Source organism: Bos grunniens, chromosome 12 (genome assembly GCF_055505025.1).
Source record: "Bos grunniens cultivar Pamir isolate PY7600 chromosome 12, Bosgru_T2T1.0, whole genome shotgun sequence".
NCBI lineage: Eukaryota > Metazoa > Chordata > Mammalia > Artiodactyla > Bovidae > Bos > Bos grunniens.
This window is the reverse complement of record NC_141176.1, coordinates 71,257,006-71,284,739: the sequence shown is the minus strand read 5'-3', so window position 1 is coordinate 71,284,739 and position 27,734 is coordinate 71,257,006. Positions and strand designations below refer to the sequence as shown.

Here is a 27,734-nt window from a genome sequence, read left to right as displayed (position 1 = left end):
CTTTTGTAAATAAAGTTTTATTGGAACACAGTCATGTGCTTTTGCCGATGTATTATCTTTGCCTGTTTTTGTGCTACAACAGCAAAGTTGATAAGTTACAACAGCGATAGAATGGCACACAACATCTAAAATATTTACTATCTGTTGTTTGAAAAACAAAAAGTATACTGACTCCTGTCCTAAAGGGACAGAAAGCCATAGGACACCATGATGGAAGGACAATGGAAGTCGGTCTAGGGAGAAGAGGGAAGACAGGCACACAGAGGGGATGCTGAGAGGAAGGGGTGGGGGAGGCAGGTGTGCAGAGGGGGACGTGGGGTGGCACAGAGAGAGGTGCTGGCCAGCAAGACCACCCGAAAGGGAGGTCAAGCCTCAGACGACAGCACATCTCATCCTTTGAAATCATCTCCAGAAACTCACAGACCTGAATGCAAGTCCTGGTGTGAGTCGAACAGTTCCTGAAACCTCTGCTCAGCTTTGTATGCCCGGATGGTCCAGAGTCCTTGGAGAGAAGATGCTAAGTGGGAAAACACTGGGCTCCGTGCTGGGGAAGCAGAGACAAACACATGACAGAGAGTCAGGGAGGCTGGATGCAAGGAAACCCATTGCCTTCCGTGTGCTGTGTTTGCACGTTCTGCCAAACAGCACAGTGGAATTCCTGGTTGGGTTGCCTGGGGGAGAAGGGATGACGCCCTTTCTGGAGAGAATTCTCCATGTGCCACTCAAACTCCTGCTCACGTCAAGCTTCACCTTAATGACCTAGAAATGAAAGATTCTCTTTGAGTCTATCTTTGTGCATGCATGTTAAGTCTCTTCAATTGTGTCTGACTCTTCACGACCCTATGGACTCACCCACCAGGTTCCTCTGTACATCGGATTCTCTAGGCAAGAATACTGGAGTGGATTGCCATGCCCCCCTCCAGGGGATCTCCCTGACCCAGGGATCAAACCAGCATCTCTTTAGTCTCCTGCATTGGTAGGTGACTTCTTTACCACTGGTACCACTTGGGAAGCCCTTATTCTATTGAGTAACATTTAATTGTATTTATTTTAGCTTTAACTTTACACTTTTAAAATAGCAATATGAACTTTTAACAGCACTTTTAAGACTGAGCTCATGCTCCAAATAACAAAGGCTAGGAACTCTCTTCAGGCCTTTTCTGCATTCCCAGCAGGTGTCCCAACCAGACCCCAGAACTCAATTATTCTGGAAGCAGGGGCTCACAGTGATGACATAGGTGAATTTCAGGCCCATCACACTGTCAGGAGGATGTCAAGAGTCCAACTTCAGAGAACACAGAAAACTCACTAGAAGCAGGCTGTGATTTCCAGAGCAAATGTGACGTCAACACTATTCATCACAGACAAGGCTTCTGAGCAGGAAGTAGATGTGCCTGTTCCCCCAGGGAGACTCCTGGAACAAACTCTTCAGCGTGGCCTCCTGCACCTGCTTCCCTGACCAGGAGATCAAAGTGCAGCTGATTCTCTCCAGGGGGGATGGAGGGCAGGGTCGACTTTAGAAACCAGATGTCATCTCAGCCTTGAACCCCAGGGAACCAAACATCCCATCACCTACCTCACCTCATGCCCAAGAGTTAGAGTGGGCCAGAGGGAAAGCTGACCTGTGAAAAATCTGTCCTGTTTCTTTAAAACCCCACTACGGGTGAGCAGGATGCCAGAACGAGGGAACTGGAGGGTCTGCAAAGAAAATTAACTAGTACATGAGGAGAGGGGATGCTAAGGCTCTGGTCTTACCTTGCCCAACATAACACCTTTTTCCCCATAAAGACTGAGACCACAATCCTGAAGCACACTATATAACAGCCATGACATCAGTCAGAAGTCATAGGCACGTGTAACCCTACAGTTTACATGACATACGGCTGTGTCTCCACAACCCTGAGGACACTTGGGGACATGTTCCACCTAGACTGCAGATCTTCCCTGGGGTGTGGGGGGCGGGGAGTAGGGGCAGGGAACCACATGAAAAAACCCCAGGGTGGCAGCCTTGCTGCAGCTTATCATTTATCTATGTGGAAACTGCCAGTTGTTACTATGTTCTTAATTCCTTCACATTTGGACTTCACTGGTGGCTCTGTGGATGCGAATCTGGCTGCCAGTGCAGGAGACAAGGGCTCAATCCCTGATCTGGGAAGATCCCATATGCCAAAGAGTAACTAAACTGTTGCACAATAATTATTGAACCTGTGCTCTAGAGCCTGGGAGCCACAGGTACTGAACCCACAAGCTGGAAGCCCAAGCCCCACAGAGCCTGTGCTCTGAAACAAAAGAAGCCATCACAGTGAGAAGCCCGCATACCACAACTAGAGAAAAGCCCGCATAGCAATGAAGATTTCAGTTCAGTTCAGTTCAGTCTCTCAGTCGTGTCAGACTCTTTGCAACCCCATGAATCACAGCATGCCAGCCAAAAACAAATAAATACAGTTTTTTAAATACCCTCATGTTCAAAATTCTGGTGCCTTTGGTAGTCACTAGCAAGTATTTTGGGGCTTTCCTGGTAGGTCAGCTGGTAAAAAATCTGCCTGCAATGCAAGAGACCCTGTTTCAATTCTTGGGTTGTGAAGATCCCCTGGAGAATGGATAGGCTACCTGCTCCAGTATTTATGGGCTTCCCTGGTGGCTCAGATGGTAAAGAATCCACCTGTAAGGCAGGAAATGTTGGTTCAATCCATGGGTTGGGAAGATCCCCTGGAAGAGGGCATGGCAACCCACTCCAGTATTCTTGCCTAGAATCCCCATGGACAGAGGAGCTTCGTGGGATACAGTCTATGGGGTCACAAAGAGTCAACATGACTGAGCAACTAAGCACAGCACAGCACAGCAAGTATTTTACAAGCTTCAATTTAAGAAATCCAGAGAGCCCCAGGGGGCATGTATTAGTATACCTGTGTCAGAGGGAAAACCAGGCTGAGGAATTAAGAGTACTTCCTGCCAAAGATTAAGTAAATTAACTCACCTAAGTGATAGAGCTGAGTGTCAGACCCAATTCTGTCTTATTTCCAAGGCTGTGCCTTTAATCATAACAGCAGTGTCTCAGAGGGAGAATAATCAGGGTTAAGGATGTCCATACGTGACTAAATGCACTTTTCTCCAGACTTTGTTTACCTTCAGAAAACCCTCAAATCTTACTTAGCTAACATCCAACAGCCTTAGCCATTACCATACACCATACTAAGCCGGAGAATGCAATGGCACCCCACTCCAGTACTCTTGCCTGGAAAATCCCATGGACAGAGTAGCCTGGTAGGCTGCAGTCCATGGGGTTGCACAGAGTCGGACACGACTGAAGCGACTTAGCAGCAGCAGCAGCAGCATACTAAGCACCTTAGGTTGAATAAAGTCCCAGGGAATCCGGCATGAGAATGCCTTAAAACAGCAGACTTGAGGATCCGTGGTCTGAATATATGTGGCACATGTGCTAAACCTCCCTCACCAATGTCCCTGGAAGACATTGCTAGTTGATCATGGAATCTTTACAGATAGGATTTGGTACAGATTCATAACTCAGGCACTGCCAAATGAATAGGTTTGGCTAGAGAAATGCAACCAAATGCCATCCTGGTTTTGCATCTTGGTTATGCTCAGTTCTATAAAAATTAAAAACCATTATGATCAGCTGCAGATTTGTCACTAAGAGGACAAAAGTCAACATAATGCTCCACAAAGGTAGGCAGTTGGATCTGAATATAAACCTCGGGATTTTAGCAGTTTTTCAGAGCACAGGAATGAAGTAGGCTTATGCCTTCTGGTTATAGTGATCCTTTTTGCTGGTGGCTCCAGCAGTGGCCTTAAGATATACTATTAGTTACTGCATAGAAAAAAAAAGTGGTATTATTATTTATGGCACAGACCCACAACCTGGAGAGAGAACATAAAGAGTTCTAATCAACACCCCATTTCATTTGGTTACCTGGGATGTGGAGGAGGGGGTATTTGGATTGAATTTACTGTCTAACATTGTTGCAGCCTACTTGGTTGCAAAAAATCTAAATACTCCACAGGGATGGGGCCAAAAAGTTCTCAGACTTTCCAGGTGAAATCCTGCACTGTTTTTGAAAAAGGCCTCAGAAGGTGCCCTTCTCTCCACTTCCATGTGGATGGGAAGTGGCCCATGTTCCAGCCAAAAAATCTCTGAAAAACCTTCCTTCTGGAACAATCTCTCTTTGAATGGAACAACCTCCTTTGAACAAGACTGTTGAATGACTCCATTTCATGACTGACTTCAAATCATAAAATGATTGAAGTCCTGTCTACACAAAAGACTGAATGGAGCTCATCACTTCTATTCTGTTTTCCCAGGTCCTACCATCCTACCAAATCACATCAGCAAAATATCACACACATCTGAGCTCTATTGCTCCATAATCCAATCAAACACCTCACAAAACCCAGACCTCATGGGAGTTGAGCTGCTTCTCTTGACTGAAAATTTTTTCTATAGCTTTTATGACACCAACTGTACTTTATACAAATACATAGGATGAATGCCTCTCAAGAGTTTATTATTTAAAATGAAACACACAAATTTCACCACCAAAAACTCCTTTGTCTTGATTAACTTAGATTTTTCCACTTAGCAGATACAGAGAACAATGAAGCTCAATATGTTTCTCTTCTTCGCTTGGTTTCTAGAAAGTTAAGTTGGTATTAACTTGCAGTAAAGCAAACACCCTCTTCCAACAACACAAGAGAAGACTCTACACATGGACATCACCAGATGGTCAACACCAAAATCAGAATGATTACATTCTTTGCAGTCAAAGATGGAGAAGCTCTATACAGTCAACAAAAAGAAGACCAGGAGCTGACTGTGGCTCAGATCATGAACTCCTTATTGCCAAATTCAGACTGAAATTGAAGAAAGTAGGGAAAACCACTAGACCATTCAGGTATGACCTAAATCAAATGCCTTATGATTATACAGTGGAAGTGAGAAATAGATTTAAGGGCCTGGATCTGATAGATAAGAGTGCCTGATGAACTATGGAATGAGGTTCGTGACATTGTACAGGAGACAGGGATCAAGACCATCTCCATGGAAAACAAATGCAAAAAAGCAAAATGGCTGTCTGGGGAGGCCTTACAAATAGCTGTGAAAAGAAGGGAAGCAAAAAGCAAAGGAGAAAAGGAAAGATATAAGCATCTGAATTCAGAGTTCCAAAGACTAGTAAGAAGAAATAAGAAAGCCTTCTTCAGTGATCAATGCAAAGAAATAGAGGAAAACAACAGAATGGGAAAGACTAGAGATCTCTTCAAGAAAATTAGAGATACCAACGGGACATTTCATGCAAAGATGAGCTCGATAAAGGACAGAAATGGTATGGACCTAACAGAAGCAGAAGATATTAAGAAGAGGTGGCAAGAATACACAGAAGAACTGTACAAAAAAGATCTTCACGACCCAGATAATCACGATGGTGTGATCACTCACCTAGAGCCAGACATCCTGGAATGTGAAGTCAAGTGGGCCTTAGAAAGCATCACTACAAACAAAGCTAATGGAGGTGATACAATTCCAGTTGAGCTATTTCAAATCCTGAAAGATGATGCTGTGAAAGTGCTGCACTCAATATGCCAGCAAATTTGGAAAACTCAGCAGTGGCCACAGGACTGGAAAAATCAGTTTTCATTCCAATCCCAAAGAAAGGCAATGCCAAAGAATGCTCAAACTACCGCACAATTGTACTCATCTCACACGCTAGTAAAGTAATGCTCAAAATTCTCCAAGCCAGGCTTCAGCAATACGTGTACCGTGAACTTCCAGATGTTCAAGCTGGTTTTAGAAAAGGCAGAGGAACCAGAGATCAAATTGCCAACATCCGCTGGATCATCAAAAAAGCAAGAGAGTTCCAGAAAAAACATCTATTTCTGCTTTATTGACTATGCCAAAGCCTTTGTCTGTGTGGATCACAAGAAACTGTGGAAAATTCTTCAAGAGACGGGAATACCAGACCACCTGATCTACCTCTTGAGAAATCTGTATGCAGGTCAGGAAGCAACAGTTAGAACTGGACATGGAACAACAAACTGGTTCCAAATAGGAAAAGGAGTACATCAAGGCTGTATTTTATCATCCTGCTTATTTAACTTATATGCAGAGTACATCATGAGAAACGCTGGACTGGAAGAAACAAAAGCTGGAATCAAAATTGCCAGGAGAAATATCAATAACCTCAGATATGCAGATGACACCACCCTTATGGCAGAAAGTGAAGAGGAACTCAAAAGCCTCTTGATGAAAGTGAAAGTGGAGAGTGAAAAAGTTGGCTTAAAGCTCAACATTCAGAAAACAAAGATCATGGCATCCGGTCCCATCACTCCATGGGAAATAGATGGGGAAACAGTGGAAACAGTGTCAGACTTTATTTTTTGGGGGCTCCAAAATCACTGCAGATGGTGACTGCAGCCATGAAATTAAAAGACGCTTACTCCTTGGAAGGAAAGGTATGACCAACCTAGATAGCATATTCAAAAGCAGAGACATTACTTTACCAAGAAAGGTCCGTCTAGTCAAGGCTATGGTTTTTGCTGTGGTCATGTATGGATGTGAGAGTTGGACTATGAAGAAGGCTGAGCACCGAAGAATTGATGCTTTTGAACTGTGGTGTTGGAGAAGACTCTTGAGAGTCCCTTGGAGTGCAAGGAGATCCAACCAGTCCATTCTGAAGGAGATCACCCCTGGGATTTCTTTGGAGGGAATGATGCTGAAGCTGAAACTCCAGTACTTTGGCCACCCCATGCGAAGAGTTGACTCATTGGAAAAGACTCTGATGCTGGGAGGGATTTGGGGCAGGAGGAAAAGGGGATGACAGAGGATGAGATGGCTGGATGGCATCACTGACTCGATGGACGTGAGTCTGAGGGAACTCCGGGAGTTGGTGATGGACAGGTAGGCCTGGCGTGTTGTGATTCATGGGGTTGCAAAAAGTCAGACACGACTGAGTGATTCAATTGAACTGAACTGATCTGAAGTATCCATGTTTAAGGTTTTTGATACAAACATCTTCTTCCTTTACTTTCTGTCTGATGTCCTTATACCTTTTTAAAAAATACTTAGCAATTATACTTTCATTATAATTTTTTGTTTTAATATTGATTAAATATGTCTGTGCATTAATGATGAGATAAATTCTGAATTATTTCATCCTCTGTGATTACCTGAAGAACAGAATGATTAATCATAAAATAATGTTCCCCATTATTCTAAAACTAGGAAGCTGAATGGAGTGATAAACTAAAAGTAATAAATTAAAACTACTAAACAGATCTGCCTCCTGGGTCCTCTTAAAGGGATTTTTTCCAGCATCATTTATATGAACAGTCTTGGGGAGGGGTTACCATAGTGTGACATCATCTCAAATACTGGTGATGATAAAAAGCAAACCTGGAGAAAACAGGGCTTATCTTATCAATACACTTAACAACTACAACTTACTTACCATTTTAGGAGTATGTGAAAGAGTGTATTTTCTAAAAATATCACCTCTGACATATGAGTACATTTCCTGATGCCTCCTTTCCTTAATATTTTCCTTTCCTTGTCATTTCTAGTAACTTCAAGGGAAGAAAAATTTCTATTTTCCTTATACAATAGTACCAACATGATGAAACATATTATTTTTTGGAAAACTGTTTACTAGATGGCTGTTCTGTGTTAGGAAGTATGTCATGAACAAGACAGAAATGGCCCCTCTCCTCATGGTGCTCATATTCATCCTTGTGTTAAAATGCAAAGCTGCAGCTGACCTGTCACCAGCTCAACTTGGCTTAAGGGTCATACTGACTCCCAGGTCCCATAATATACAAATACCTAATGCTGACTTAGGGAGAAATTCCAAAAGATATATTCTGCAGGATTTCAGGGGTGTGGTTAATTATGGTATAAATTGCAGCCAACCTGCATTGCCATCCCAGCCTGAGAGTCCCAGTACTCACTTGAACATTCCAGGCGTTTCACATCTCGTGATGTCTCTAAGAAATATCGCCGAAGAATTAAGAAAATGATGCCAAGGGGAATCACAGGTATAGCAATCCAAGGAATCACCACCACCACCACAACCACCACACCAATCACTTGTAGAAATGTCTGGAAGAGTGAAAAACAGATACAGGGGCCTCTTTATCAAGGATTCTTTTCAAGAATAAACTTTAATGGACTATTTTGTTGGGATTAAACTTCTTTTCTTAAAAGATGTATTGAAATAGTACAGCAAGCTTTGCCATCCAAACAAATAAAATTATAGGTGGTTCTAATGATATTTATTGCAAGATTTTGTGTGTGTGCTCTTAGTCATGTCCGACAAAGAATCGTGTCCGACTCTTTGCAATTGCATGTACCGCAGCCCTCCAGGCACCTCTCTCCAGGCATTTTCCAGGCAATTTTCCAGGCAATAATACTGGGGTGGGTTTCCATCTCCTCCTCCAGGGGATCTTCGTGACCAAAGAATTAAATCCATGCCTCCTGCATCTCCTACACTGGCAGGTGAATTCTTTATCACTAGCCACCTGGGAAGCTCTATTCTATGATTGCTGTGTGCCAAATACCTTAAGAACCTTCTAGGTATTCGCTCTTTTAATACACTTAGTAGCCTAATTCCTATAAGGTAGGAATTACTAATTTTAATAGATGAGAGAATATTTGAGGTTCAGAGAGACTAGGACTTGAACCCTAAACTATCATGAGTCAGTAGGTATTCAGTTCAGTTCAGTTCAGTCACTCAGTCATCTCTGACTCTTTGCAACCCCATGAATTGCAGCATACCACGCCTCCCTGTCCATCACCAACTCCCGGAGTCCACTCAAACTCATGTCCATCGAATCAGTGATGCCATCCAGCCATCTCATCCTCTGTCGTCCCCTTCTTCTCCTGCCCCCAATCCCTCCCAGCATCAGGGTCTTTTACAATGAGTCAGCTCTTTGCATGAGGTGGCTAAAGTATTGGAGTTTCAGCTTTAGCATCAGTCCTTTCAATGAACACCCAGGACTGATCTCCTTTAGGATGGACTGGTTGGAACTCCTTGCAGTCCACGGGACTCCCATGAGTCTTCTCCAACGTCACAGTTCAAAAGTATCAATTCTTCAGCACTCAGCTTTCTTCACCGTCCAACTCTTACATCCATACATGACCACAGGAAAAACTATACCCTTTACTAGACGGACCTTTGTTGGCAAAGTAATGTCTCTGCTTTTGAATATGCTATCTAGGTTGGTCATAACTTTCCTTCCAAGGAGTAAGTGTCTTTTAATTCCATAGCTGCAATCACCATCTGCAGTGATTTTGGAGCCCAAAAAAATAAAGTCTGACACTGTTTCTACTGTTTCCCCATCTATTTCCCATGAAATGATGGGACCAGATGCCATGATCTTTGTTTTCTGAATGTTTAGCTTTAAGCCAACTTTTTTACTCTCCTCTTTCACTTTCAGTAGGTATTACTAGATATGAATGATCAGGCATCACAGATGAGCAAACCAGAAGCCTCAGTTACACAGGTAGGTATAAAGAAGTGGTTAATTACAAAGTTAGTGTCCAGTAAAGGAGTAAAAAGTACAAATGTGACTTTTGGAAGTTGAAATTTTTCTTTCCTGGTTTTCTATCCATAGTTAACATTTACTGAGTGCTGACTCTGTACAGGGCTACACATTTAGTACTTGACATGTATTAATTTATTACCCCTCACAATAGCCCAATCAAGTAATAGTCTTATCTCATTTTACAGGTGGGAACACTGAGGCACAGAGAAGGGAAAAGGAGCTTGATGGAAACCACAAAGCCTGAGCCATGGAGCCAGAGTCTACATCACGAACCATTAGGACATACTTAAACTTGCTGCCAACATACAGCCAAATATTTATTGTCCAGGAAAATTATTTTTACTTATTTGAGCCTCCTAATTTATCTTAAATTTTTCTTCTAAATACCTTATTTAAGGAATTTCAGAGTCCTTCAGCGTGCCTTATAAAGAGCAGACAATAGAAATGTGATAAAACCAATTTTTGGCATTTCCTAGAAATCTGGGGAAGAATTTGATAATAAAGAAACAACTTAAAACACATGAAGTTTTTCTTTTATTTTATCCTATAGATATACATTAAATTATTTATCATTATGATAAAAATGACTGTTTTAAGGAGTAGTGATTATAACAACAGGGGGTGCCATTTACCAGGTGTTTACTCTATGCACAGCACTGTGGTAAGAGTTCCATAATCATTCACTTAAGCATCACATCATTCCATGAGGTGATTTTATCTTGGGAAATGATCTTGGTCTAAAAACACAGCAGGTACAATAGAAGCCCAAATCATTGATAGATGCTGATTTAGACATCCATATTTATTTATCAGGAAAAGTATGATACCTTGGTGAAAAGTTTCAGGTGATAGGAATGCAACCAGCACTTAGTATCTATGTGTAGTATCTATCTCAGTATCTAGCCTGCTATGAAAGGAGGTCGAAAGTTGAGGACGTGCAGATTCACAGAGTTTGGGCCAATGCCTCCAGAGTTTATGATCTCAGATGGATACAATTCCATGGTGATCTGCACAAGGCACTGGGGAAACACAGGGAAGAACATGTGAATCCTTTATTGAAACTTGGAAGAAGAGATTGGCAACTGAATTCACAGGCTAGAGAAACAGAGAACAACATGAATAATTTGGGGTAGCAATCACAATTCCTGGAAATTTTGACCAAAAGGGAGCTGGGCTGGGAAGGTCAAATAGCTTATCCAAGTTAGCACCAGGTGTTCTGTGTCCTCTTAGAACCAGCACCCCCTGTTCACCAACCCAGGGCCTCCACACTTTGTTGTCCAGGGCAGTTGTTCCTAGCACATCTCTGGAGGATGCATTAGCAGAGTAATGCCTATATCACAGAGACTTGGGTTATCATTTCACAGCTCTTACAGATAAGTTTTCTCAGATGCTCTTCACAACCATTTGTGAATGAGAAAAGCAAGAACTTTCATTTCCATTTATAGGTAAGAAAATGATAAGCTAGGAGAGTAAGTGTTTGTCTTAAGTTTTCCTAGGAAGGTACTGCAGGTCATGAAGAAAGACAGGAAGAATCTGTACTCGGGGAATCCCAGAGACATAGTTGTATGCAGAGGAGCCTGAAAGGAGAAGGGAATGTCCAGAACTGTGACTCTGTGTCCAGGAGCCCTTGTGAACCAAACTGCATTATTTGGATGGAGACATATGCTTTTCCTGTTTCTCCCCATCTGCTGTGGTATCAATATAAAACTCAGAATGAAGAGCATAGAATCTGAAGGAACAAATTCCAATCATAAGTGGAGAAATATAGGTCTGTCTGACCTCCCTTCTATTATACTTACAGTTGAACAATTTCTTACAGCCATAGGATTAACTAATACATCCCACCTTGCTATGCCTTTTTCTCATGGGGAGGGGTCCTTCCTTCTGTGTGTGATCTTAAGTAAAGTCACGAGGTTTGCCATCAGTAGTTGTCAGGAAAAAAGGTCTTCTGAAATGCCAATTATAAAAAATCCAAATTACAGTTTTTTAGTAGATTCACATTATTTTATTGGACAATATTCACCAGTTTCAATAGCCTGGCTCTTCCCAGGTGAGAGCCTTTTATGACCAACCCAGCATGGCAGATAACCTAGGAAGAAGAGTTAGATCAAAATGAAGGGCTCCACTTGAGCTGTGCCAATACTTTTTCCTTGAGTCCCCATTAAATACCTGTAACTGTTGCTCTCAAAAGTTCTTAAATTAGGTCCTTCAGATTTCATGCTCCTTAATTCTGAAGCAATTCAAATAGACTTGTTATAAGAGTTTTATTTCTATTTACAGGTCATACCTTAACCAGCCTTATAGTGGATATTGGACTTTCCTTGTGGTTCAGCTGGTAAAGTATCTGGCTGCAATGTGGGAGACCTGGGTTCAGTCCCGGGTATGGGAAGATTCTCTGGAGAAGGGAAAGGCTACCCACTCCAGTATTCTAGCCTGGAGAATTCCATGAACTGTATAGTCCACAGAGTCACAAAGAATTGGACACAACTGAGAAACATTCACTTTCATAGTGGATATTACATATTATATTATATTAACATATATACAATGCATAAGTTTATATTTAAATTTATTTATGCATATACATTTATGAATCTTTTATTGCCAGCTGTCTGAAACTGTTAACAGAAGCTGTAGGAGACAAAAATAGTATCCAAGCAAAAAGTCAACACTCTGAAGAAGGAAACAGCAGATTTCTGTGTGCGACAGAGATCCCTTCCTTGAAGCCAGTCTCATTTCTTTTCTTCCACATTCTCAGGAATTTCAAGGAGCCTAATCCTAGCTACACACACAATTCTCCCCATCTGATTGGATTTCAGGCCCATCTGATGGCCCATATTACCGTGGCCAGTGCTTCTGTACTTCTGTCTCACCATGGCACAAAGACAATGATATGTGTACAACAAGAAACATGTTGACCCAGAAGAAGTGACCCAATACCTGATGCTCCAGGAAATGAGGGGAACCATTATTTTGATATGCTTATTTCCCATTGGGAGCACATCAGTTGGGGAATTCTATCAGAAATCATGAATCCACATGAATAAATAGAAATAATTTTTTGGATGAATCTTTCACTTGAAAGTACATGGTGATTTTTCACAATTCAGAATAATTATTTAGTTTGCAGAGTATGATAACTACACCTAGAGGAGAAATTCCATTAGCTGGATATTGTACTGAGATGGGGCTTAGTGTTAACATTCTTGAATATTAATAGGAAAGTTAAGACTCTATACAAGCTGGAATCAAGATTGCAGGAGAAATATCAACAACCTCAGATACGCAGATGATACCACCCTAATGGCATAAAGAGAAGAGAAACTAAAGAGCCTCTTGATGAGTGTGAAAGAGGAGAGTGAAAAAGATGTGCTAAAACTCAAAACTCAAAAAACAACCACGGCATCCAGTCCTTACACTTCGTAGCAAATAGAAGGGGGAAGAAAGGAAGCAGTAACAAGACTTTTATTTTCTTAGGCTCCAAAATCACTGCAGACAGTGATTGCAGCAACGAAATTAAAAGATGTTTGCTCCTTGGAAGAAAAGCTATGACTAACCTAGACAGCACATTAAAAGCAAAGACATCACTTTGCCGACAAAGATCTATATAGTCAAATCTATGAGTTTTCCAGTAGTCATGGATGGATGTGAGAGTTGGACCATAAAGCAGCCTGAGCATTGAAGATTTGATGCCTTTGTTTTTGTTTTTGTTTTAATTGATGCCTTTGAATTGCAGTGTTGGAGAAGGCTCTTGAGAATCCTTTGGACTGCAAGGGGATCAAATTAGTCAATCTTAAAGGAAATCAACCCTGAATATTCATTGGAAGGACTGATACTGAAGCTCAAAAACTTTAGCCACCTAATGCAAAGAGCCAACTCATTGGAAAAGATCCTGATGCTGGGAAAGATTGAAGACAGAAGGAGAAGCGGGTGACAGAGGATGAGATGGTTGGAAGGCATCACCAACTTAATGGACATGAGCTTGAGCAAACTATGGGAGATAGTGAAGGACAAGGAAGTCTGGTGTGCTACAATCCATGGGGTTGCAAAGAGTCAGACACAACTTAGCGAGTGAACAACAAGGATTGTTTTTGTTCAAGTATTATTGGTCACCACATTATTATTAATCTTTTCTTTGTAACACATGCTTTATCAAAAAAAAAAAAAGGTGCAGTAAGCATCTGTCCTTTATGGTAATACAATACACAATTTAGTTCATCTTGGCTATCTTTTCATGAGAGGTACTTGTTTCTATTATGAAATGTGCTCACAGTAAGGGAATCCACACCAGACATCTGGGAGGCAGAGGGTGAACCACTTACCCAGCATGTCGCTGCTTCAGACAAACCCTGATGTGACAGAGTAGCCACTCCTGCCCCAGGGGTTACTCATGTTAACTCGGCCTCCCAATCACAGCTGCACCTTTCTCTCACATTTATGGCATTTATTTAAGATTAAAGGACACACCACCAGGCTGAAAGGCCCACCCTCAACCCCTGTGAAAAGGCCTTGAGAAACAGGCTCTCTGTTCTTCCCTGTGAGAACTCTGACAAGACTGATACACTACCTGGATGAACTCTTGAAATGATGCAGGCAGCAAGTCATCCATATGCCCAATGTCTTTGGAGAAACGATTTAAAATTCTTCCTGTAAGAACAGGATATGAGAAATTACTCTCTTACCCAGACAGGCCCTTTAAGACAAACAATTCATAATCAAATAAAATAATGTTTTAAATACATATTTATTTAATATATTTCAGAATCATATGAAATAAGCTGATGTCAGTGGCAAAGAAGGAGAAAATAGGATAATACCTAAAAAGAAACCAAAATACCACCAAATAGAAGTGGGTGGGGGAGGGCAGGGAACCTTTTGGAAGGGTTGATGGATTTTAGAATTTTCCCTCCTTTTAGATCCATCCCATCTAAAGCTTCATTCCAAGTGCTTCTTATCTTTGATTTTATTTGCCTTCTCAAAATCCACTAAAACAGTATATTCTAAATGCTGCAGATTTGGAAGATGAGAATTTCTAATATCCACTGCTTGTAATGATTTAATTCAAACAACCCTGAAGCTACACAAATACATATATACACACAATCAATTTTGTTGTATCCAGGGAAATGTGTTTATCTACCCTGAGAAATGTGTTTATCTACCCCTCTGAGCTTCATTTGTAATTGAAGCTTCAGGAAGCCAGCCTGCAGATGAGATGTGGGACCTCTATCTGCTCTTCCTGACTTCAGTCACAGATGACTTCCTCCCAAGGCCCTTCACATCAACCCACAAAAGGCTGGTGAATGAGCAGTGGTTGGGGGCTGAGTTTCCACTGCTGCTGGGATGTGAGGCTCTTCTGTTGTCCACAGGGTGCCTGGCTCACCAGAAGCACAGGGTGTGCCCACACCAGGAACTGGAGTCACTGGAGGCTTTCTCCCTTGGCCAGGCCAGCATTACAGACTGGGCCTCAAATTTCCCTACTCAGACTTAGGAAATACAGATGCAGAAACTGTCTTTTAGTGACACCTTTGGCAGATCTGGTGACAGCTCTTCTAATATTGTAAGAATGCCTGCTTTAGAGGGTAATTCTCAGGATTAAATAGGCTCTTGCAGGTGAAAGAACCCAGTCACAATGCCAGGTAAGTTACCAGGCGCTCAACCACCAAGGTGAGATGATGATTCTGACCCCCAGGTTCTGCAGCATCACATCCCCTGGGAAAGTCCACCAGGCGCTACAGGAGGTCCAACTGGTAAAATTCAGATTCTGACTAAGGAGTGCTAGGGGAGCCAGAGAGTCTGCATTTCCACCAAGCTGCCACATGACACCCTTTCTGCTGTTTCCCACACCAAGCTTCGAGGGGCAAGAGGTTGGGTTATTTAATCAGTTCTGCTTTAGGAACATTAAAATCAAATGTGTTATTTTTCAAATATTCTAGAGAATTTTGTGATCTACATAGACTTTTTTTTTTTTTAAGATTTATTTATTTATTTCATTTTTGGCTGTGCTGGATCTCCATTGATGCACATGGGCTTTCTCCAGTTGTAGCGTGGTGGCTTCTCTTGTTGCTGAGCATGGGCCTTAGGCACACAGGCTTCAGCAGTTGTGGTGCACAGACTTAGTTGCCCTACGGCATGTGGAATCTTCCCAGACCAAGGATCAAACCAGTTACCCCTGCATTGTCAGATGGATTCTTAATCACTAGACCACCAGGGAAGCCCTACATGGTCATTTTTTAACTTCTCAAAGTAATAATACCAAAATAAGGAAAATATATGTCAAAAAATGCTAAAGATATAGTTTACATGTATATGATTTAATCAGTGGAAGAGTATAACTATTTAACATAGGCAGAATTTGGAAACACTATAAATACAATTCAGCTTAAAAAGTGTTTAAAGCAATGATGGAATTTTTTTAAAGATGAAAAGGCTACCCAGAGATGAACAGTACATGAAAACCACCCCTTTAACTTTTACCAGATGTGGGTTACTTAAGGTCTGAGAGACTGAGGATTAGCAAAGTTTGTGGAATACAAGGAAAAGAAAAAAAAAAAAACAATGAGAAAAAACATCTCCCCACATAGCAACTACAAAAACTTAACTAAATATCAAATATCATTTAAAAAAAAAAGCTAAACTCTTATGTACCCATGAGCTGAGTGAAGAAAATGTGAGGTCAGAAAGTTTAACAGTTACTTCTTGCACTAAGAAACATTAAGAGAACAGACAGTGATAAACCCAAGGCAAACATTATCCTCAATGGTGAAAAATTGAAAGCATTTCCCCTAAAGTCAGGAACAAGACAAGGATGCCCACTCTCACCACTACTATTCAACATAGTTTTGGAAGTTTTAGCCACAGCAATCAGAGAAGAAAAAGAAATAAAAGGAATCCAGATTGGAAAAGAAGAAGTAAAACTCTCACTATTTGCAGATGACATGATCCTCTACATAGAAAACCCTAAAGACTCCACCAGAAAATTACTAGAGCTAATAAATGAATACAGTAAAGTTGCAGGATATAAAATTAACACACAGAAATCCCTTGCATTCCTATACACTAACAATGAGAAAACAGAAAGAGAAAGAAAGGAAACAATTCCATTCACCATTGCAACGAAAAGAATAAAATACTTAGGAATAAATCTACCTAAAGAAACTAAGGCCTGTATATAGAAAACTATAAAACACTGATGAAAGAAATCAAAGATGACACAAATAGATGGAGAAATATATACCATGTTCATGGATTGGAAGAATCAACATAGTGAAAAATGAGTATACTACACAATGCAATCTGTAGATTCAATGCAATCCCTATCAAGCTGCCAATGGTATTTTTCAGAGAACTAGAACAGATAATTTCACAATATGTATGGAAATACAAAAAACCTCAAATAGCCAAAGCAATCTTGAGAAAGAAGAATGGAACTGGAGGAATTAACCTGCCTGACTTCACTGTATACTACAAAGCAACAGTCACCAAGACAGTATGGTACTGACACAAAGACAGAAACATGGATCAATGGAACAAAATAGAAAGCCTAGAGATAAATCCACACACTTATGGACACCTTATCTTTGACAAAGGAGGCAAGAATATACAATGGAGAAAAGACAATCTCTTTAACAAGTGGTTCTGGGAAAACTGATCAACCACTTGTAAAAGAACGAAACTGGAACACTTCCTAGTTTCTAGAATACACAAAAATAAACTCAAAATGGATTAAAGATCTAAATATAAGACCAGAAACTATAAAACTCCTAGAGGAAAACATGCACAAAACACTCTCTGATGTAAATCATAGCAGGATCCTCTATGACCCACCTCCCAGAGTAATGGAAATAAAGCAAAAATAAACAACTGAGACCTAATTAAACTTAAAAGCTCTTGCACAACGAAGGAAACTCTAAGCAAGGTGAAAAGACAGGCTTCAGAATGGGAGAAAATAATAGCAAATGAAGCAACTGACAAACAACTAATCTCAAAAATACACAAGCAACTCCTGCAGCTCAATTCCAGAAAAATAAGTGAACCAATCAAAAAATGGGCCAAAGAACTAAACAGGCATTTCTCCAAAGAAGACGTACAGATGGCTAACAAACACATGAAAAGATGCTCAACATCACTCATTATCAGAGAAATGCAAATCAAAATCACAATAAGGTGCCATCTCAATGCCGGTCAGAATGGCTGTTATCAAAAAGTCTACAAACAATAAATGCTCGAGAGGGTGTGGAGAAAAAGGAACCCTTTTACACTGTTGGTGGGAATGCAAACTAGGACAACCACTATGGAGAACAGTGTGGAGATTCCTTAAAAAACTGGAAATAGAACTGCCATATGACCCAGCAATCCCACTGCTGGGCATACACACCAAGGAAATCAGAATTGAAGGAGACACGTGTACCCCAATGTTCTTTGCAGCACTGTTTACAATAGCCAGGACATGGAAGCAACCTAGATGTCCATCGGCAGATGAATGGATAAGAAAGCTGTGGTACATAACACAATGGAATATTACTCAGCTATTAAAAAGAATGCATTTGAATCAGTTCTAATGAGGTCAATGAAACTGGAACCTATTATACAGAGCAAAGTCAGAAAGAAAAATATTGATACAGTATATTAATACATATATATGGAATTTAGAAAGATGGTAACGATGACCCTATAAGCAAGACAGCAAAAGAGACACAGATGTAAAGAACAGACTTTTGGACTCTGGGAGATGGCAAGGGTGGGATGATTTGAGAAAATAGCATTGAAACATGTATATTATCGTATGTGAAATAGATTGCCAATCCAGGTTTGATGCATGAGACAGGGTGCTCAGGGCTGGTGCACTGGGATGACCCTGAGGGATGGGGTGGGGAGGGAGGTGGGAGGGGGAGTAAGGATGGGGAGGAACACATGTACACCCATGGCTGATTCATGTGAATGTATGGCAAAAACCACCACAATATTGTAAAGAAATTAGCCTCCAATTAAAATAATTTTTTAAAAAATAAAATTAAAAAAAAAGAGAGAACAGATAGTTTTTCAGAATATTTATTTCCTATGGCTTTGAGATAGACTGTTGTAATCAAAGCTGTAATTCCAACTTCATGGCCTTCCAGTATTAAAATTCTCTCAATGGTCTCCATGTGAGAGCCTTAGGATAAACTCCCTTCACACACATGCTATGACTCTTCATCTGAATGACACAGGACACATGACCCCTACTGGAATATCTCCAAGGATACAGAGGGAAAGATGATTCACAGTAAACAAGGGGAATCCAGTTAATTTTCAGACTATTCTGTTAGGGCTTTCTCACATTAAACTGAATCTTGTCTTCCTGGAAGATCCAAACTCTGATGCTTATTCTCTCCTTATAAGCACACAAACTGAATCTAATTTCTGTCAACATGACAGTCTTTCAAACACTTGAAGGAAGTGAATCATATCCTTTCCAGCCACTACTCCTTGGTGCCTCATGATCTCTAATAAGGCATGGTCCTATCCTGGCCACTGCCTCTTGACCAGACTCAGATGGCCAGTCCCAGTTAATGCCTTGTGCCCAGGAGTAAAATCACCACCTCTCTCATCCTGCATAACCAGTCACAAAGCTGAAAAACATGGTAAATTTTGGAGGCCAGATCATATTTTGGATATGGATGTAATGAAAATCCACATCACTCCCATCTATGGCACAGGTAAATTTAGGGGATCAATTGAGTAATACATATAAACAACTCTAAAAGTACATCCTTTCTCACCCAGAAATTCCATTTCTAGGAATGTACCCCAGGAGTCGATCTTTAATGACTGTAGCTTTGTAGTATAATTTGAAGTCAAGAAGGTGGATTGCTCCAGCTCCATTCTTCTTTCTCAAGACTGCTTTGGCTATTTAGGGTCTTCTGTATTTCCATATGAATTGTGAAATTTTCTATTTTAGTTCTGTGAAAAATGCCATTGGTAATTTGATAGGAATCATACTGAATCTGTAGATTGCATTTGGTCATTTTCACAATATTGGTATAGTCATTTTCATTTTATTTTTTTAAATTTTATTTATTTTTCCTTCTTTTTTTATTTTATTTTACATTATTGGTTCTTCCTACCCGGGTACATGGAATATCTCTCCATCTGTTTATGTCATCTTTGATATCTTTCATCAGTGTCTTATAATTTTCTGTGTACAGGTCTTTTGTCTCCTTAGGTGGGTTTATTTCTAGATATTTAATTCTTTTTGTTGCAATGTTGAATGGTGATTGATTCCTTAATGTCTCTTTCTGATTTTTCATCATTGGTATATAGGAATGCAAGTGATTTCTGTGTACTGAATTTTATATCCTGCACCTGTGACTTTGCTAAATTCACTGATTAGCTACAGTAATTTTCTGATAGCATCTTTAGGGTTTTCTATGTATAGTATCTGGATAAGGCAATGGCACCCCACTCCAGTACTCTTGCCTGGAAAATCCCATGGATGGAGGAGCCTGGTAGGCTACAGTCCATGGGGTCGCTAAGAGTCGGGCACGACTGAGTGACTTTCCTTTCACTTTTCACTTTCATGCATTGGAGAAGGCAATGGCAACCCACTCCAGTGTTCTTGCCTGGAGAATCCCAGGGACAGAGAAGCCTAGTGGGCTGCTGTCTATGGGGTCACACAGATTCGGACACGACTGAAGCGACTTAGCAGCAGCAGCAGCAGTATGTATAGTATCATGGCATCTGCAAAAAGTGAGAGCTTTGCTTCTGCTTTTCTGATCTGGATTCTTTTTATTTTTCTTTTCTGATTGCTGTAGCTAGGATTTCCAAAACTATGTTGAATAGTGGTGAGAATGGACACCCTTGTCTTTTTCCAGATCTTAGGGGAAATGCTTGCAGTTTTTCACCATTGAGAATAATGTAGGCTGTGGGCTTATCATATATAGCCTTTACTATGTTGAGGTAGGTTCCTTCCATGCCTATTTTTTGAAGAATTTCAATTATAAATGGGTGCTGAGTTTTGTCAAAGGCTTTTTCTGCATCTATTGAGATTATCATATGGTTTTTATCTTTCAATTTGTTAAAATGGTATATCACATTGATTGATTTGCATATATTGAAGAATCCTTGTACCCCTGGAATAAACCCAATTTGATCATGGTGTATGAGCTTTTTAATGTGTTGTTGAATTATTTGCTAGAATTTTGTTGAGGATTTTTACATCTATGTTCATCAGTGATATTGGCCTGTTGTTTTCTTTTTTTGTGTGCTGTCTTTGGTTTTGGTTATCAAGGTGATGGCCTTTGAAAGTGTTCCTTCCTCTGCAATTTTTTGAAAGGTTTTAGAAGGATAGGCATTAATTCTTCTCTAAATGTTTGACAGAATTCACCTGTGAAGCTTTCTGGTTCTAGGCTTTGCTTTTTGGGAGATTTTGATCACAGCTTTGATTTCAGTGCTTGTAATTGGGTTATTCATAATCTCGATTTCTTCCTGGTTCAGTCTTGTAAGATCAAACTTTTCTAAGAATCTGTCCATTTCTTCCAGGTTATCTATTTTATTGCCATGTAGTTGTTCATAATAGTCTCTTATAATCCTTTGTATTTCTGTATTGTCTGTTGTAACCTCTCCTTTTTCATTTCTAATTTTGTTGATTTGATTCTTCTCTCTTTTGTTCTTGATGAGTCTGGATAAAGGTTTGTCAATTTTGTTTATCTTCTCAAAGAACCAGCTTTTGGTTCTATTAATCTTTTCTATTGTTTCTTTTGTTTCTTTTTCATTTATTTCTGCTCATATCTTTTTGATTTCTTTCCTTCTGCTAATTTTGTTTTGTTTTGTTTTCCTTCTTCTTTTCCAGTTGTTTTGGGTGTAAAATTAGGTTGTCTATTTGATGTTTTTCTTGTTTCTTGCTGTAGGATTGTATTGCTATAAACTTCCCTCTTAGAACTGCTTGTGTTGCATCCCATAGGTTTTGACTTGCCATGTTTTCATTGTCATTTGTTTCTAGGAATTATTTTAGTTCCCTTTTGATTTCTTCAGTAACCTGTTCATTATTTAGAAACATATTGTTTAATCTCCATTTGTTTGTTTTTTACAGATTTTTTTTCTTGTAATTGATATCTAGTCTCATAGCATAGTGGTCAGAAAAGATGCTTGATACAATTTCAACTTGTTTAAATTTACTGAGGTTTGATTCGTGATCCAAGATGTGCTCTCTCCTGGAGAATGTTCCATGTGCACTTGAAAAGAAGGTTTATTCTTCTGTATTGGATGGAATGTCCTGAAGGTATCAATGAGATCCATCTCATCTAATGATTTAAGACTTGCGTTTCCTTATTAATTTTCCATTTTGATGATCTGTCTGTTGGTGTAAGTGGGATGTTAAAGTCTCCTACTCTTATTGTGCTACTGTCATTTCTCATTTTATGTCTGTTAGTATTTGTCTTATGTATTGAGGTGCTCGTGTGTTGGATGCATAGATATTTAAAATTGTTATGTCTTTCTCTTGGATTGATCCCTTGATCATTTGTAGTGTCCTTCCTTATCTCTTGTAATCTTTATTGTAAGGTCTACTTTGTCTAACATGAGAATTGCTACTTCACTTTTCTTTTGCTTTCCGTTTGTATGGAATATATTTTTCCATCCTCTCACTTTCAGTCTACATATGTTTTTAGGTCTGAAATGGGTTTCTTGTAGACAGCATATACATGAGTCTTGCTTTTGTATCCATTTAGCCAGTCTATATCTTTTGCTTGGAGCATTTAATCCATTTACATTTACAGTAATTATTGATATATATGTTCCTATTGCTATTTTCTTAATTGCTTGGGGTTTGCTTTTGTAGATCTTTTTCTTCTCTTGTATTTCCTGACAATATAAGACCCTTTAACATTTGTTGTAAAGCTGGTTTGGTGGTATTGAATTCTCTTAACTTTTGTTTCTCTGAAAAGCTTTTGATTTCTCCATCAATTTTGAATGAGATCCTTGCCAGGTAGAGTACTCTTGGTTGTAGAATTTTCCCTTTCAGTACTTTAAATATATCCTGCCATTCCCTTCTGGCCTGCAGAGTTTCTGCTGAAAGATCAGCTGTTAAGCAAATGGGGTTTCCTTTGTATGTTACTTGTTGCTTTTCCCTTGCTGCTTTTAATATTCTTTTTGTGTTTAATCTTTGTTAGTTTGATTAGTATGTGTCTTGGCATGTTTCTCCATGGGTTTATCCTGTATGGGACTCTGTGCCTCTTGGACTTGATTGACTATTTCTTTGTTGTGGAAATTTTCAACTATAATCTCTTCAAAATTTTTCTCATAACTTTTATTTTTTCCTTCTTTTTCTGGGACCCCTATAATTCGAATGTTGGTGCATTTAATATTGTCCCAGAGGTCTCTGAGACTAACCTCAGTTCTTTTCATTCTTTTTACTTTATTCTGCTCTTCAGCAGTTATTTCCACCATTTTATCTACCAGCTCATTGATCTGTTCCTCTGCTTCAAATATTCTGCTATTGCGTCCTTCTAGAGTATTTTTAATTTCATTAATGTGCTGTTTATCTCTATATGTCTATTCTTTAATTCTTCTAAGTCTTCGTTAATTGATTTTTGCATTTTCTCCATTCTATTTTCAAGGTTTTTGATCATCTTTACTATTCAGAATTTATTTTGGGGGGCTCCAAAATCACTGCAGATGGTGATTGCAGCCATGAAATTAAAAGACGCTTACTCCTTGGAAGGAAAGTTATGACCAGCCTAGATAGCATATTAAAAAGCAGAGACATTACTTTGTTAACAAGGGTCCATCTAGTCAAGGCTATGGTTTTTCCAGTGGTCAGGTATGGATGTGAAATTTGGACTGTGAAGAAAGCTGAGCACAGAAGAATTGAGGCTTTTGAACTGTGGTGTTGGAGAAGACTCTTGAGAGTCCCTTGGACTGCAAGGAGATCCAACCAGTCCATCCTAAAGGAGATCAGTCCCGGGTGTTCATTGGAAGGACTGATGTTGAAGCTGAAATTCCAATACTTTGGCCACCTTTGCAAAGAGTTGACTCATTGGAAAAGACCCTGATGCTGGAAGGGATTGGGGGCAGGAGGAGAAGGGGATGACAGAGAATGAGATGGCTGGATGGCATCACTGACTCGATGGACATGGGTTTGGGTGGACTCCAGGAGTTGGTGATGGACAGGGAGGCCAGGTGCGTGCTGCAATTCATGGGGTCACAAAGAGTCGGACATGACTGAGTGACTGAACTGAACTGAACTGAACTGACTATCATTATTCTGAATTCTTTTTCAGGCAGTTTGTCTGTTTCCTCTTCATTTATTTGTGTGTTTCTAGTCTATTCCTTCATTTGTGCATTATTTCTCTGACTTTTCATTATTTTTTTAAACTACTGTGTTTGAGATCTCTTTTTCCCAGGCTTCGAGTTTGAATTATTTATTCCTTTTGGTTTCTCCCCTCCTAAGGTTGGTCCAGTGGTTTGTGTAAGCCTCATGTAGGGTGAGATTTGTGCTGAGTTTTTTTTTTTTTTTTTTCTCCCTCTGATGGGCACAGTGTGGTGTTAATCCTGTGTGCTGATGACTGGGTTTGTATTTTTGTTTTGTCTGTTGTTTGGATGAGGCATCCTGCACAGGGTGCTACTGGCATTTGGGTGATGCCAGGTCTTGTATACAAGTGGCTGAATTTGTGGGAGTTCTAATTATTGAAAAAACAAATATCCATAAACAGGAAACCAAAGATGAACCCTAGACAAATGGCAGTCACAAAATCAGGCAAATAATAATTAAAATAATGGAATATACACATATACACCCAGAAGCAAAATCAAAACAGACCAACAAGCATAAAGTACAGTAGATCGACCCAGTGAACAAAGGAAATAAAAAATGATACCAACCAGTTAAGAACACAACTTGGAAAACAAAACTAAAGCAAGGTGCCAGCTGGGGAATAAAGCAATGAAAACAAAACTAAGAAATATGGTGAGAAAAATAAAGAAGAAAGAATAGAAATGCAAAGTTAGAGGTATATAAAGAAGATTTATATATATTAAAGATGAACTGCAAGGGAGAAATTAAAGTAGGAAAAACAAACAAACAAAAAACAAACAAAAATTAAATGTAGAAAAATAATAATAGATTTTAAAAACTTAAAAATTAAAATTAAAAAGAGAGGAGAAAACAGTAGTATAAAAAAAAAATTGAAAACACCACAGAACTGAAAAAGGCCAACATACAGGCAGAGGTTTATAACAGAAATAAAAAGTGTGATTGAAGAAAAATTTAAAAAAAAAAAAAAAAAAAAAAAAACCTCAAAAGCTTAATTAGATTTCATAGTGCTAATAAAATCAATGACTGCAAGAGAGGGGGAAAAAAAGAAAAAAATCCAAAATAAACTACAGAACAAGTCAAAATATAAGAATAATAAATGTTTTTCTTGAGTCTCTGCTGTCAGCATCCTTTCCCTTTCTGGGAGTCAGAGTTCACCTTGCCTCCCTAGGATGCCGTCCAACATTGTGCTGGTCTCTGGATCTGCTATGGGGGCAGCTCAGACACTAATCTGGTCCTATTCCTGTATGTTCTTGCTGCCAATGTACACAGCTATCAGAACTAGTGTGTTTTCTTTTGTGGGAGCTCTCAGTGTCCTTTTATATAATCCATAGACACAGAGTTTGCCTAGTTGATCATATAGATTTAATCTGCAGCTTGTATAGCTGGTGGGAAGGTTTTGTGTCTTCTTCCTTAGCCACACTGTCCCTGAGTTTCAATTGTGGTTTTATTTCCACTTCTGCATGTGGGTCGTCCCCTGGGGTTTGCTCCTGAGGCTGCCCTGGAGGACTTGGGTCTGCCCCAGTGAGGGCCACGTGTGGAGATGTTGCAGCTGCCTGGTCGTAGGGGTTCTGGCAGCACCGGGTACTCAGGCAAGTTAGTGGCTAGGGCAGCAGGAAATATAGTGCTTAGAAGGGTATGGCAACCAACATTGGCCAATATGTTCCAGTATTCTTGGCTGGCTCTAGGTCAGTGATCACACCATCGTGATTATCTGGGTCGTGAAGATCTTTTTTGTACAGTTCTTCTGTGTATTCTTGTCATCTCTTCTTAATATCTTCTGCTTCTGTTAGGTCCATACCATTTCTGTCCTTTATCCAGCTCATCTTTGCATGAAATGTTCCTTTGGTATCTCTGATTTTCTGGAAGAGATCCCTAGTCTTTCCCATTCTGTTGTTTTCCTCTATTTCTTTGCATTGATCACTGAAGAAGGCTTTCTTATCTCTTCTTGCTATTCTTTGGAACTCTGCATTCAGATGTTTATATCTTTCCTTTTCTCCTTTGCTTTTTGCTTCCCTTCTTTTCACAGCTATTTGTAAGGCCTCCCCAGACAGCCATTTTGCTTTTTTGCATTTCTTTTCCATGGAGATGGTATTGATCCCTGTCTCCTGTACAATGTCACAAACCTCATTCCATAGTTCATCAGGCACTCTATCGATCAGATCTAGGCCCTTAAATCTATTTCTCACTTCCACTGTATAATCATAAGGGATTTGATTTAGGTCATACCTGAATGGTTTAGTGGTTTTCCCTACTTTCTTCAATTTAAGTCTGAATTTGGCAATAAGGAGTTCATGGTCTGAGCCACAGTCAGCTCCTGGTCTTGTTTTTGCTGACTCTATAGAGCTTTTACATCTTTGGCTGCAAAGAATATAATCAATCTGATTTCAGTGTTGACCACTTGGTGATGTCCATGTGTAGAGTCTTCTCTTGTGTTGTTGGAAGAGGGTGTTTGCTATGACCAGTGCATTTTCTTGGCAAAGCTCTATTAGTCTTTGCCCTGCTTCATTCCGTATTCCAAGGCCAAATTTGCCTGTTACTCCAGGTGTTTCTTGACTTCCTACTTTTGCATTCCAGTCCCCTCTAATGAAAAGGACATCTTTTTTGGGTGTTAGTTCTAAAATGTCTTGTAGGTCTTCATAGAACCGTTCAACTTCAGCTTCTTCAGTGTTACTGGTTGGGGCATAGACTTGGATTACTGTGATATTGAATGGTTGGTCTTGGAAATGAACAGAGATCATTCTGTAGTTTTTGAGATTGCATCCAAGTACTGCATTTCGGACTCCTTTGTTGACCATGATGGCCACTCCATTTCTTCTGAGGGATTCCTGCCCGTAGTAGTATATATAATGGTCATCTGAGTTAAATTCACCCATTCCAGTCCATTTCAGTTTGCTGATTCCTAGAATGTCGACATTCACTCTTGCCATCTCTTGTTTGACCACTATCAATTTGCCTTGATTCATGGACATGACATTCCAGGTTCCTATGCAATATTGCTCTTTACAGCATTGGACCTTGCTTCTATCACCAGTCACATCCACAGCTGGGTTCTTTTTGCTTTGGCTCCATCCCTTCATTCTTTCTGGAGTTATTTCTCCATTGATCTCCAGTAGCATATTGGGCACCTACTGACCTGGGGAGTTTCTCTTTCAATATCCTATCATTTTGCCTTTTTATACTGTTCATGGGGTTCTCAAGGCAAGAATACTGAACTATGAACAAAGGTAGTGGAGGTGATGGAATTCCAGTTGAGCTATTCCAAATCCTGAAAGATGATGCTGTGAAAGTGCTGCACTCAATATGCCAACAAATTTGGAAAACTCAGCAGTGGCCACAGGACTGGAAAAGGTCAGTTTTCATTCCAATCCCAAAGAAAGGCAATGCCAAAGAATGCTCAAACTACCACACAATTGCACTCATCTTACACGCTAGTAAAGTAATGCTAAAAATTCTCCAAGCCAGGCTTCAGCAATATGTGAACTGTGAACTTCCTGATGTTCAAGCTGGTTTTAGAAAAGGCAGAGGAACCAGAGATCAAATTGCCAACAATTGCTGCATCATTGAAAAAGCAAGAGAGTTCCAGAAAAACATCTATTTCTGCTTTACTGACCATGCCAAAGCCTTTGACTGTGTGGATCACAAGAAACTGTGGAAAATTCTGAAAGAGATGGGAATACAAGACCACCTGATCTGCCTCTTGAGAAATTTGTATGCAGGTCAGGAAGCAACAGTTAGAACTGGACATGGAACAACAGAGTGGTTCCAAATAGGAAAAAGAGTATGTCAAGGCTGTATATTGTCACCCTGTTTATTTAACTTATATGCAGAGTACATCATGAGAAACACTGGACTGGAAGAAACACAAGCTGGAATCAAGATTGCCAAGAGA

The 27,734-nt window shown here is 39.9% G+C and overlaps 1 protein-coding gene across 1 annotated transcript in view; it reads right to left on the bottom strand.

Annotated features, from left to right (window-relative positions):
- LOC147361871 (ATP-binding cassette sub-family C member 4-like) overlaps nt 1-27,734 on the bottom strand; it is a 448,560-nt gene that overhangs the window by 79,844 nt on the left and 340,982 nt on the right. Inside the window, exons 29-31 of the mRNA XM_086328628.1 lie at nt 14,120-14,199; nt 7,957-8,107; nt 425-544 (exon numbers count right to left, since the gene is read on the bottom strand). Coding sequence (XP_086184754.1) covers nt 425-544; nt 7,957-8,107; nt 14,120-14,199 — 351 coding nt within the window. The remainder of the gene's footprint in view (nt 1-424; nt 545-7,956; nt 8,108-14,119; nt 14,200-27,734) is intronic.